The sequence below is a fragment of the Silene latifolia genome, chromosome X (genome assembly GCF_048544455.1).
Source record: "Silene latifolia isolate original U9 population chromosome X, ASM4854445v1, whole genome shotgun sequence".
NCBI lineage: Eukaryota > Viridiplantae > Streptophyta > Magnoliopsida > Caryophyllales > Caryophyllaceae > Silene > Silene latifolia.
The window spans coordinates 22,707,754-22,719,847 of NC_133537.1; the positions used below are offsets into that span (position 1 = coordinate 22,707,754).

Consider the following 12,094-nt stretch of genomic DNA (forward strand, 5'->3'; position numbering starts at 1 on the left):
AATATTTTAACATGTGGGGAAAATTAGAGTCATTTAAGGAATATGTGAAGGGTGTATGGATCAAGGATTATCAGGGGACCAAAATGTTCCAACTTGTCAAGAAATTGAAGGCTATGAAGCCTGTCCTTAAACAACTCAACAAAGAATGTTTCTCTGGCATTGAAAATAGTACCTCTATAACTGTTGCACTGTTGGAACAACTTCAGAAGGATTTGGTGGACACTCCTGGTGACTTAGATTTGATGCAACAGGAGATGTTGGTGGCCAATTAATTGAGGGAATTGATGACAGCAAGGGATAGCTTCCTCATTCAGAAAGCTAAAGTACAATGGTCCTTAGAAGGAGATCTGAATACAGCCTACTTCTATAATTCGATCAAGAGGAGAGTACTACAGAATAAGGTTATGAGCATTGAGGATAAAGATGGAAGGGTTTGTACTGAGGGGACTCAAATTCAGAAGGCATTCTTGGACTATTATAAGGAGCTACTGGGTTCTCAAAAGAGCATAATTCTTGTTAATGTTAAGGTAGTCAGAAAGGGTAACTGTTGTACCTTAGCTCATTGGGAGATATTAGACAGGGCAGTCACTACTGAAGAGGTTACGAAGCATCTGTTGAGTATTCCAAAAGATAAATCACCTGGACCAGATGGTTATACTAGCCAATTTTACAGAGATGCATGGGAAATTGTAGGGAATGAGGTTTGTGCTGATGTGTTTTCTTTGATAGTGGTAAGCTGCTAACTCAAATTAATGCCACTATGATAACTCTCATCCCAAATATAGATAGACCAGCTAATGAAAAACACTTTCGACCTATTGTTTGCTGTAATGTCATCTATAAAACAATATCTAAGATAATGTGTGCCAGACTGGCTGAAGTTCTTCCTGATATCATAAGAAGGAATCAGGGTGCCTTTATTCAAGGAAACAGCATCCTTGAAAATATTCTTATCTGTCAAGATTTGGTGAGAATGTATAATAGAGGAACAGCATCACCAAGATGTATGTTCAAAATGGATTTGCAAAAAGCTTATGATTCTATTGAATGGAGTTTCATTGACAAATAAAAAGTACATCAGCGTGTCCCGGTACCTGTTTTTGATTATCGGTATGTCTGGGCGTGTCCCGGTACCAGTGTGGTTATCAGTATATCTGGGCGTGTTCCGGTACCAGTGCGGTCATTGGTATGGATGGGCGTGTCCCGATACCGTGGTGGTGGTTGTTGATAGTGGTTTATTCATATTAGTAGTCATGTTGCATATTCACACACTTGAGTCGTGTCACACTTTATTATTTATTGAAACTGACGTTTGTTGTGTCTGTGTCTTTGTCACCTGTGTCTTTTAGGGTGGCCTGTGTCAATCCATATGATATCATTTGGTCTTATGGGGAGCAGATTATGCTCAGGTTGTTTGGATAGTACGTGGGAGACAGGACGAGCTTGATGATATCACGAGAAGAGACTAGTTGGCTAGAAGAGTATAGATGTCACGAGTTGTATTTTATTTATCCATTTGTTTACGTTTATGTATTTTATTAAACATTACATTAATAAAATGTTCTTTGATTGGAGTTTTGAAACCCTACCTCGGGAAACCGAGATGGTAACGCTCCAATTATCTTGGTCGGATAGTTGGGGTGTTACAAAGTGGTATCAGAGCGACGGTTTTGCAAACCAATGATTTAAAATGAACATAGGAGTGTCTAATAAAATTAACCTGACTTGAGTGCAATAAGAGGTCGGTTTTGGGTGAGAAGGATCCCTCATTTAAAAACTAGATCCTATTGTTTCGGTTGGTCACTACGTGGGTGGTTATGAGTCGGGAAACGCGAAGTAAAATGTTGCATTATATACTTGTGTATAGTTTTGTTGAGCATCTTGAATGATATAGTGGTTGTGTGGTTAATGATAACATATGATAGTTGAAAGGATAAAATGAAAATATCTACTTGAATAAGGTATGTGTGATGTGAGTAGAGAATTGTTTCATATGAAATGCATTTATTTGTATTAGTGTTGCATGTTTGGATATGATGAGTTTTGAAGCCGTAATTTGCATAGTTGATAGGATCCTTGCATGATATAATTGTTCATATGGTATGTGATAACGTGTAAGAGTCAGATGAAAGTAACGATACTTATGACGTGTTGGTGTGTGAAGAGTCTTAGCCCCATCCTTTAGCATTTCAATACCGTATATATATGTTTGAATTTCATTAATGCTATAGTTAGAGTGTGATTAGTAATGGTTATTAGTAAAATAGTTGCTAGTATAAGAAAAGTAATCCTTAGTCGGAAATTGCAAACCATAAAGAGGCACCCAGCCGATTGCGAGCTAGTACTCGACCGAGTACCAGTCACTCGACCGAGTGAACCTACCACTCGACCGAGTAGACCAATTTCTAGAGACTTAAAAGTTTCTGGAAAGCGAGTCACTCAACCGAGTGGACTCTCACTCGACCGAGTAGACTCAGCACTCGACCGAGTGCCATTTTCTGGGTTGTGAAATTCGCAAGATTTGTATTATTACGTTGTTTCTTGCATTTCTTCATCATTTATCATGGCAAAAATACCAAAATCTCTTTAAATATTTTTCTAAAACTCCATTATGGATGTTTGTTGCTTGGACTTAAGTTTTCTACTCCATTTTATCCTCTTAATTCTTGCTAATTAAACAATGTTAATATTTTTCCCATCACTCTTAATTTGTTCAAATGTGGTTTCGTTTAAATCCGTGCGTTTTCCCCAAATTTCGCTAGTTAAGTGCATGCCTTGCTTGATTCATTATATTAATCACCTTTTATACCATTTATGATGTCAAGTGCAAAATTTTCATGTTGAATTTTGCCCAAAATTTTTCTTCTGAACTCGAAAATATGTGTTTTCTTGAGTAAATAATTGAACTTGGTGTTTGTTGCACGACCAGTCGTTTGACAAGGACTAAAGTTGGGTTGTTATCGCTAACTCTTATCACACATTTAAAATTTTATTTTTGAAAATTTTGTCACGAAATTTTGAAGCTTGGATGTTCATGTTTAAGTTTCGATTTATTCTAGTGCTTAAAACTTAGTTTCATTGACTAAAGACGCCCAAATAGCCCAATTTCATCTTAAAATGAATGATTATGATTTTTGCACTCATAACACTATCTAATTGTTTCTTGTGTTGCATGAACCTAGGAGTTTTGCCTTACCAATAGCCCCTCAAATTTCGACATGTATGTTAGTTGTATCGAAAATGACCTAATCTTGATTTCATATTTCACTCTTATCTAATATTGTAATAAATATTCAAATGTTATTTTACGAGGTTAAGCATGGTCTCAAAATTTGAGAATTTGATTTTTGAAGATTTCTTGAATTAGTTGAGTAATAATGCTTCAATTTCCATTAGTAATATTATGTATTGTCTTAAGTGGGTAATTCCGCCTCAAAATCTTGACCAAATTTTGATTTCCTTCTTTTATCTTAAACTAGTTTTGTGACCCGTGAAATTCACGGGATGTTTTGTTTTAAGTATGATGTTTCTAGTGTTTTTAGTAATTGAAATTTTATAAAATATCAAAACATATAGTAAGCTCATCTTATGAATAAGTCATCATTGATTGCGTACTAAGATTACAGGCATTTACATGTTAACATAAAGATCAAAATCGATAAATTAAATAAGCCAAAGTAGGTGGTGAATATTGCTATTTTTTCGAGGGTAAAATGATGGGAAAAAAACAAACAAATACGAAAATAAAATATACATTTGAAAAAAAAAAACTATTAGTCATTCACGTTGATGTCGTCAATCTTGTAGTTAGTCTCCGATATATAGTTATTTAAGCTATCCTAGTATTTTACTTCTCCATATAGTCTTCTTTTTCCAACGAATCAACCCTATAATAAAAAAAGTAACTCAGTAATTAGTCTGAATTAACCAACAAAATAGTGAAATTTGTTTTATGCAATATTATCGTTGTTAACTTAAGTTTCCTCTTAAATAGTGAAAGAAAAAGGGAATGAGAATGAAGTCGTAGAGATGTAAGTATATTACCTTTGAATAGCTCAACACCACAAATCTTGATAACCCCTAAATGAGAACAAAACAAACACAAATGATGAAATTGAAAATGTGATGAATATTTCATAACCCAATGGAACTTACATAAAAAGTAAATAAATTAGTTAATAATTTTAAAACCTTAATAAACTTGGCTTGATGTTAATAGAATGATAGGAAGTTTAGTGATACAATTAGTTCTACTGACGATAGAGATAAGAAAAATTTTGGCTTATAAATTTTGTTTTCCATAAAAAATATATAAAGAATTGAGGATGCATTTTATGACTTTTGAGCACCCTTTTTTCATTATTATCAAAATTAATATAGGTATAAATATGAATCAAGGTTCACGACTTTTGAGCATCATTTTTCATTATTATGAAATTTAATAGAAACATTAATAAGGAATAAAGAGAAATGGAATGTATAAGTTTTCTTGATTATTATTATTATTATTTATTTTTTTACAAGATCCATTTTACAGGAGATTGATTTAAGATGTTGTCTTATTATGTAATTAAAATATGACATGTAAATGATAATAGTTAGTTTTGCTTGCTTTTAATTAGACTTATATATTTTATATTTAGATTATTGAGTTATAAATTTTTCTCATTATTATGAAATTTAATATAGACATAAATATAGAGCAAAGTAGAAATGGAATGTAAAAGATTTGCTTTATTATTATTCTTTTTTTTTTTTAGAAAATCCACTTTGCATAAGAGTGGTTTAGAAATTATCTGATGAAATTTAAAATATGACATTCAGTTAATGGGATATAGTTTGACTTACTTTTTAATTATAGATTATAGTTTTATAAATTCAATTATTATTCCATGCATGTCATATTGTCAATATAATTAAATAATCAATAAAAATGAATAAGAATTAATGGGGTGTGAAAATGTCATGTGAAATGGAATTGAATGTTCTAAGCTATCCTTTTAGTTAGATAGTATAGATTTCATGCAATGTTATTGATAATTGAGTATGTCATCTTCCTGCAATTTCAATACTAACACAAAAACAATAACTAAATAATATTCTTACTATTAATAAATTTAAAACATAATAAGGATAAAAAGCGAAAGAATTCATTTAATTATCTATGTATGTATACTTTACCGACCAACTTTTTGAATATAAATGAAAATTAGGATTGTTATAAGAGTTATATAGGAAACTTTTTGTTATTAATTATTGATTAATTTCAACAATTTATACGAGGGAAGAGGAACGATTTTGTGAATTAAAAGGGAGATAAAAAAAATTATGATAACTACAAATTATAATAATGGTGAGAGAAAACCAAAAAACCATCCTATTAAATAAAAGAAATTAAAGGTTAAATAAATAAGTAGATTAATAATCAAATTTATGAGAGGAAAGTAAAGAGTTTGTATTAATTTATTTTTTGTATTTGCAATTAATATTTTTTTAATTTTTATCCACTTATAAGCATGTGACAGTTTTAAAGATAACTTTTTAATACATAATCTAGACTTTTATAATATTGTATAAATAAATAATCAATTAATCAATATAGATGAATTAGTATTTATCAATAAAAAATCGACATGTGGATTAAAATTAAATGTTTCAAGCAGCCTTTTAACTATATTGTATAGATACAATTTTTTTTGTTTTCAACTTCATTTATTCTTCTTCGTTCTTAATTTCATGTATTCGGTTTTTTTATTTCGAATACATATAATACTACTCCATATGAAAAAACTTGAAATTATTAACTTATAGTTAATGCGTAGTTTTTTATTGTAGTTTTTTTGAGTTAATTAAGTTTAAAGCTAATGGAATATGGATGGATTTTTAAAGGAAATAAGTGAATTAAATTAATATAATATAATAATAAATTGATAATTCATGTCATATTAATTTGCCAACTCACATTGTTATTGCGTACGTGGCTTTTTTTCATCCCATGTGGCATTGTCTACGTGGCTTTTTTAGGTTAGCCTTTTAATAATGTTTTATAGATTTGGCTTAACGGTGTTTTAAGGCAGTAATCTTTAAGAGTATCACCGTAATAACATAGTTTAAATCGAAATTTTCGTCTTAAAAGTGGACCAATTTCTTTTTGAGATTTCATGTGTACATCCCTAAATGTTGATTTTTATATTTGAAACAGGGCTTAATTATCTCATAGTGCTCAAACCTCGTCAATAATGATATGTGTGGAAATTATAGTGTTGATGCTCAAATTTTGTTTTTTGTGCCTAATACTTGGTTTTATTATGCCGCAAGCTTACAATGTTTGTTAATAATGTGTTTTGCTTATATACAGATCAATGCTTTGTTTACCTTTTGGGTCGTATAGTTTTGATGAATAAAGACGTGTAGATAATTTGTTGAGTGGTAGTTTTGATGAGGGTAGTTGGGCAAATGCTAATAATTTGTGATGAGTGGTGTTGTATTTGAGAATTATGAGTGTGAAACATGTGTTTTAGTGGGATTAATGTAAGTTTCGTCTGAGTTGGATTTGAACCGTGTAAGTAGATAAGTATATGATGTCGTGAAAGAGAGAAAGTCATTTGATGAATGAGGATGCTCTTGGTCTAAATTTTGATTCGATAAATTGGATTCGATAATGGTGATGTAGGTATTCTGAATGAGGGAAATTGACTTTGGAGAAAGGACTCTTTTATGCGGAGTAGCAATCCAAATTTATGGGTATGGTTAACAGATTATCTGAGTTGTGATTGTGGTATACGGTTCTTGTTTGGAAATTAAGAGTAGAAGAGAGTGGCTTTAGCTTACGTAAGGTGTCATGAATTGAGTCAGATGATTATATGACGTAATTTGTGGATAATGAGTGATGTGCGATCTAAATTGAATATCTGTTGAGCGTTTGAAACCATGGATAGTGAATGGAGTTGAGTTGCATATTAAGGAATATTATTGTTAAGCATAACTTGGAAACTTTGGTTGATAGACGATTGAGATACATGATGGTAAAATTAATATTACAAGTTTGATTTTCGTGGTTATGAGAGTAAGAGTGTGGCGTGTAATACTTTAGAATTCGATCATATTGTTGAGGTATTCGATCATTGGTGTTATAGAGTATAATCGTTTAATTTGAGTGGGTACGCATGAAGTGTGAAAATGGTTACGTGGAAATCTGACCCTATGAGTGATAGTGTAGATGTTGTATAGTTGCCTCCCAATGGTCAGGTAGAGCGTCTATGGTATACATCGTGATCGTTTTATAGTGTCCATTTGGGTGATGATGTTGTTATTCCTTGAGAGTAATGAGTGGTTAGGGCTGTGTCCATGAGATAGTATAAGTGTTGTGGCTACCGATGTGACTGTTGTGGTTGTTGATGATGGTATGGTGATACCGTCGCCGGGTATGGGGAGAAAACAGAATGGGTGCGAAAAGAACTATAAAATAGTATTTTGTGTCGGTAGTGTGTATCGGATGTTTTATCTTAATTGTGTAATGATGATGGCCATAGGGGCAAGGGTTATGCTTAAAATTCGGTTATTTAATTGTGTGTTAGGCACCAACAAAGCCTATTAGCATTTATGTGATGAAATAAGGAAGTTTGGAATCGAGTTGAGAATGAAAACATTCTGCCCCAGGTGACACTTGACCGAGTGCACCATGCACTCGACCGAGTAGTCGCCTACTCGGCCGAGTGGTTTCCTACACTCGACCAAGTGGACTGCTTTGACCCTTGTTTTGTTGATATTTGACCAAATATTGAACATGTACCCCTATTTAGCGGTTTCTATTAGTTGACTTGTGTTGGATGACCATGATTGACCTTACATGGGTGATATGTGTGAATTATTTACGTTTGATCACATGGTGTGGCATTTTGCTAGTAAATGGAAATCGTTGATTCGATATGAATGGATTGATGACGGAAATGATGTGATAACCTTGTTTGATGTATGTTAATCGGTGTGATTTTATTTGGTTGTGTAAAAGTAAGAGGAAATATGCAAATTTTGTGTTGCATAATAGTCGTTTGCATGATTGTGATTATGGTCTTCCGTATAAAGGGAAGTGTTGATGATGGATGGGAATGGATATGGAAACACATGTGCGATCATTAGGTGGATTTGACGCGGTATATGCGTGGCATGATGTCCGGAAATGGGAATGTTGAACATGGTTGAGTCACATTACGAGTAATTCTGGCATCGTTTGATTGTTTCATGGAGTCCGCATATTCGTGATTGATGTGCATACGTGTGAATGTATGAGATTTGATGCGATATACATACGTAATAATAATCGAGTTATACCCGTGATAGACGCATACTTATAGCCAACCTGAATTGGGAGTCGTTCGTAGGATTATAGATTAGAACCGTGGGTTTGACCTGATACTTGACCTTTGGAAGGCTTGTAGATGGGGGGGATTATATCGATGGAATTATGTGAGATTCGATTACAGATTCACAATAAGTGAGAGAGAGTATTGAACCTGGATCATAGTCAATTGTGGAATTTAGTAATGATAATATGAGAGCACATTATGAGGTTTGACAGTTGAACTTCGAGACGAAGTTCTCTTTTAGGGGGAGTGAATGTAACAATTTAGAAATTAAGGAAAGAGAAAGTACGGAATGTGAGGAAGTATGAGAGTTGAACAAAGAACTTTGGAATGCGTGTGATATTTATAAAGGAGCGTATATGGTAAACGAGCATGTGAGACGAAAGAGAATGCATGAGAGTCAGTGATGAGACTTGAGGAAAAGAGAGAGTGAGGTAAACTTCGGGGACGAAGTTCCTTTTAAGGGGGGAAAGATTGTAATATCCCATAGTTATAAGACCTGTACTCGGTCGAGTAAACCGAGTACTCGACCGAGTGGAACCCACTCGACCGAGCGAGGGACCGAGTGAGCCTGCAAAGTTGTTAATAACCCCTGATTCGTAGGCCACTCGATCGAGTGGAGGTTCACTCGACCGAGTGGAGCCGCCACTCGACCGAGTGAACCGAGCACTCGACCGAGTGCTGCGGGAACCGTTGAGTTTTCACGCGTGGGCTTTTCTTTTAGTGGACCTTGACATATATATACCCTATTTTTCAGATTTCTCCCGTTTCCAAACCCTATTTCCTTCTCTCTAAAACCCTCCTACTTCTCTCTACAATCCCTCCTTCTCTAAATCCTAGATCTACAACTATGAGTGAAGATTTTGGAAGATTCATTCACATATTCTTGTTCCTTGTCACTTGGTGAGTCTTATACTACCTTTTTCCCTTTAATTTGGATAATTCGTTTAAAGACTAAATCCTAGGATTTGGGGGGTTTTCATGGGTGTTGTTAATTAGTGTTTTAATTAGTATTTGGAGTAATTAATGGGTAATAATGAAGGGTTAATTAGTAGTATTAGTTGTTGTAGGATGCTTTGTGATAGTTGTTATGGAATTATGTAGGATGGGACGGTTTTATAATGTGGATGCTTGGTGGTTTCGGATTTGCTTGTGAAGAATGCTAAAAGGAGGTTAATCCTACTCGGTTTCAATAATGTGGTCATTATATATGTTGTGGTTTATGTTGTAATTAGTGTCACATAATTAGAGTAATTGCATTATGACATGTTTAGTGGATAATGGCATTGTCAAAGAGACAAGTATGTTGGTTGGATTGCATTATAACATGATGTTGGTTAAGACGACTTGATGAGTCGGTAATTGGTATATGGTGCGGTATCTTGCATTTCTTGTATTGTCATGTATATTGGATAATATGGCGGTTGTGATGGTTTGGTTGTTGTTGAGGAGACGGAAGGCGGTTGGGAGACCGTCTTCCGCTTGAGTCACCTCTTGGAGCTTCCCACTCCAAGAGGGATGTGCACATTAATGACTTGAGTTTGGAGGGACTCGTTTGGTTGAGACACGACGTCTGGTAGGGGATCTGGTTGGCTTAGGACCGTGACGTCCGGGCGTGTCCCCACTGTTTGTGATTATCGGTATGTCTAGGCGTGTCCCGGTACCAGTGTGGTTATCGGTATGTCTGGGCGTGTCCCGGTACCAGTGTGTTTATCGATATGGCTGGGCGTGTCCCGATACCGTGGTGGTAGTTGTTGGTAGTGGTTTATTCATATTAGTAGTCATGTTGCATATTCACACACTTGAGTCGTGTCACACTTTATTGTTTATTGAAACTGACGTTTGTTGTGTCTGTGTCTTTGTCACTTGTCTCTTTTGGGGTGGCCTGTGTCGATCCATATGATATCCTTTGGTCATATAGGGAGCAGATTATGCTCAGGTTGTTTGGATAGTACGCGGGAGACAGGACGAGCTTGATGATATCACGAGACGAGACTAGTTGGCTAGAAGAGTATAGATGTCACGAGTTGTATTTTATTTATCCATTTGTTTACGTTTATGTAATTCATTAAACATTACATTAATAAAATGTTCTTTGATTGGAGTTTTGAAACCCTGCCTCGGGAAACCGAGATGGTAACGCTCCAATTATCTTGACCGGATAGTTGGGGTGTTACATATATAGTGAACATCAAGGGTACAATTTTAAAAACAAGGGTACCATGAACAAAGTGACAACCCACGGTGTCACTATGGACAAATTTCGTTCATTATATTCGGCCTGTCGTATGATATAGGACACTCCGATAATAGAGTTGCTGAATAAGGCCATGGTTTTTTTTCGGCTGAAAATTGCCGAACTGAACTTAATGAAGCTTGAACTGAACTTAATGAAGCTGAATTGAACTAAACTAAACTAAACTGAAGTCAGTGTTATTTTGTAAAGAGATGAGTTGAACTGAATAGAGCTGAACTGAACTGAAATGAGCTGAAATTAAGTCCAAAGAACAGGGCCTAAGTATTCATGATATATACCTACAAGTATACAACAACCTCTCTATCCAACTGTCATTCGTCGTAGGCGAATTGCTTCAAATTGTCGACAATTTTAATGAACTATCCAAACTACCCATCACATCCCAAGCGCTTCAATTAAACTTTAGAAAAAACACTTTAATCGATAAATCAAAACTAACAACTACTACCGAATAACTAACAACCTAATCAAAACGACGAATTACAAATAAAAAAATGTTATACTAATCAACATAAACTGTTTTGATTTTTCTAAAATCAAAACGATGAACTACTAATTGGAACAACGTTAACTTAATCAACCTAAACCGAACTGCTTTTTTAAAATCTAAATGACGAATTTCTTATCGAAACACTGTTAAAAGTTAAAACTAATCAACATAAAATAACTCGATTTTAGAGGCGACAATTATTGACACAATCCTAAAACACGATACGAAGTTAGCGGGTTAGGGTCAAGACGTTGTGACCTATTTAAGTAATTGGGTTGTCACGAAACTTAAATGGGTCGGGTTAGGGTTGGGGTCTTTTGACACGAACCTGACACGAATGACCCATTTACTTAAAAGTGTCGTAATATATTTGTGTTGAGTCAATAATTCAACAAAACACTTAAAAATAAGCATTTTTATTCATCATTTATGAGATAATATGGCTATAAAGTGTAGTTTATTTTATTAGTTTACTAGTTTGAATGCCCGTGCGTTGCAACGGGGTAATTAGCTTATTTATAATGCAAAAAAAAAAAACGTTATAAGCGTTTAATGTTTACATTATATGTCTAATGATTTGTTTACGTATTATTAAAATATCTCTTTCAAAAAAAATAAAAGATTAATATATACGTGGGTTAACTCTTATTTATAATCATATAATCACCCCACCTTATACTAATCTTTCGATGTGGGACAATTCTACTATTTATAAGTAATATATTCACAAAATTTGGATTTTTTTTCTGATGTGGGACAATGCTAATATTTATACGTAATATATATTTATCAAACCTGCATTATTTTTCAATGTGGGACAAATAACATACTTAGAATTACTCCATCTTTTTTGTACTTAGTTCGACATCCAACCAGGATCTCGAATACTTAGAATACGAGATAATTGTTGCTCATTATATCTAATAGTTATATTTAAATTTAATAATATGATCAAGTACTCTCCATTAATATTTGTACGTTGTT

The 12,094-nt window shown here is 34.0% G+C and overlaps 1 protein-coding gene across 1 annotated transcript; it reads left to right on the top strand.

The window, feature by feature from the left end:
• The first annotated feature begins 284 nt into the window (after window positions 1–284).
• LOC141617036 (uncharacterized) lies at window positions 285–1,447 on the top strand. Its single transcript, XM_074434205.1, has 3 exons — window positions 285–731; window positions 857–1,004; window positions 1,350–1,447. The coding sequence occupies exons 1-3, from the start codon at window positions 285–287 to the stop codon at window positions 1,445–1,447; spliced, it is 693 nt and encodes a 230-aa protein (XP_074290306.1).
• Window positions 1,448–12,094: the final 10,647 nt, after the last annotated feature.

What these genes read in the sequence shown, in the direction of transcription:
- LOC141617036 (XM_074434205.1), top strand. Translation starts at nt 285, where the DNA reads ATGACAGCAAGGGATAGCTTCCTCATTCAGAAAGCTAAAGTACAATGG. An exon ending in ATGTGTTTTCTTTGATAGTG is followed by an intron (nt 732 to 856) that starts GTAAGCTGCTAA and finishes ACAATATCTAAG; the next exon opens with ATAATGTGTGCCAGACTGGC. An exon ending in AGGAACAGCATCACCAAGAT is followed by an intron (nt 1,005 to 1,349) that starts GTATGTTCAAAA and finishes TGTGTCTTTTAG; the next exon opens with GGTGGCCTGTGTCAATCCAT.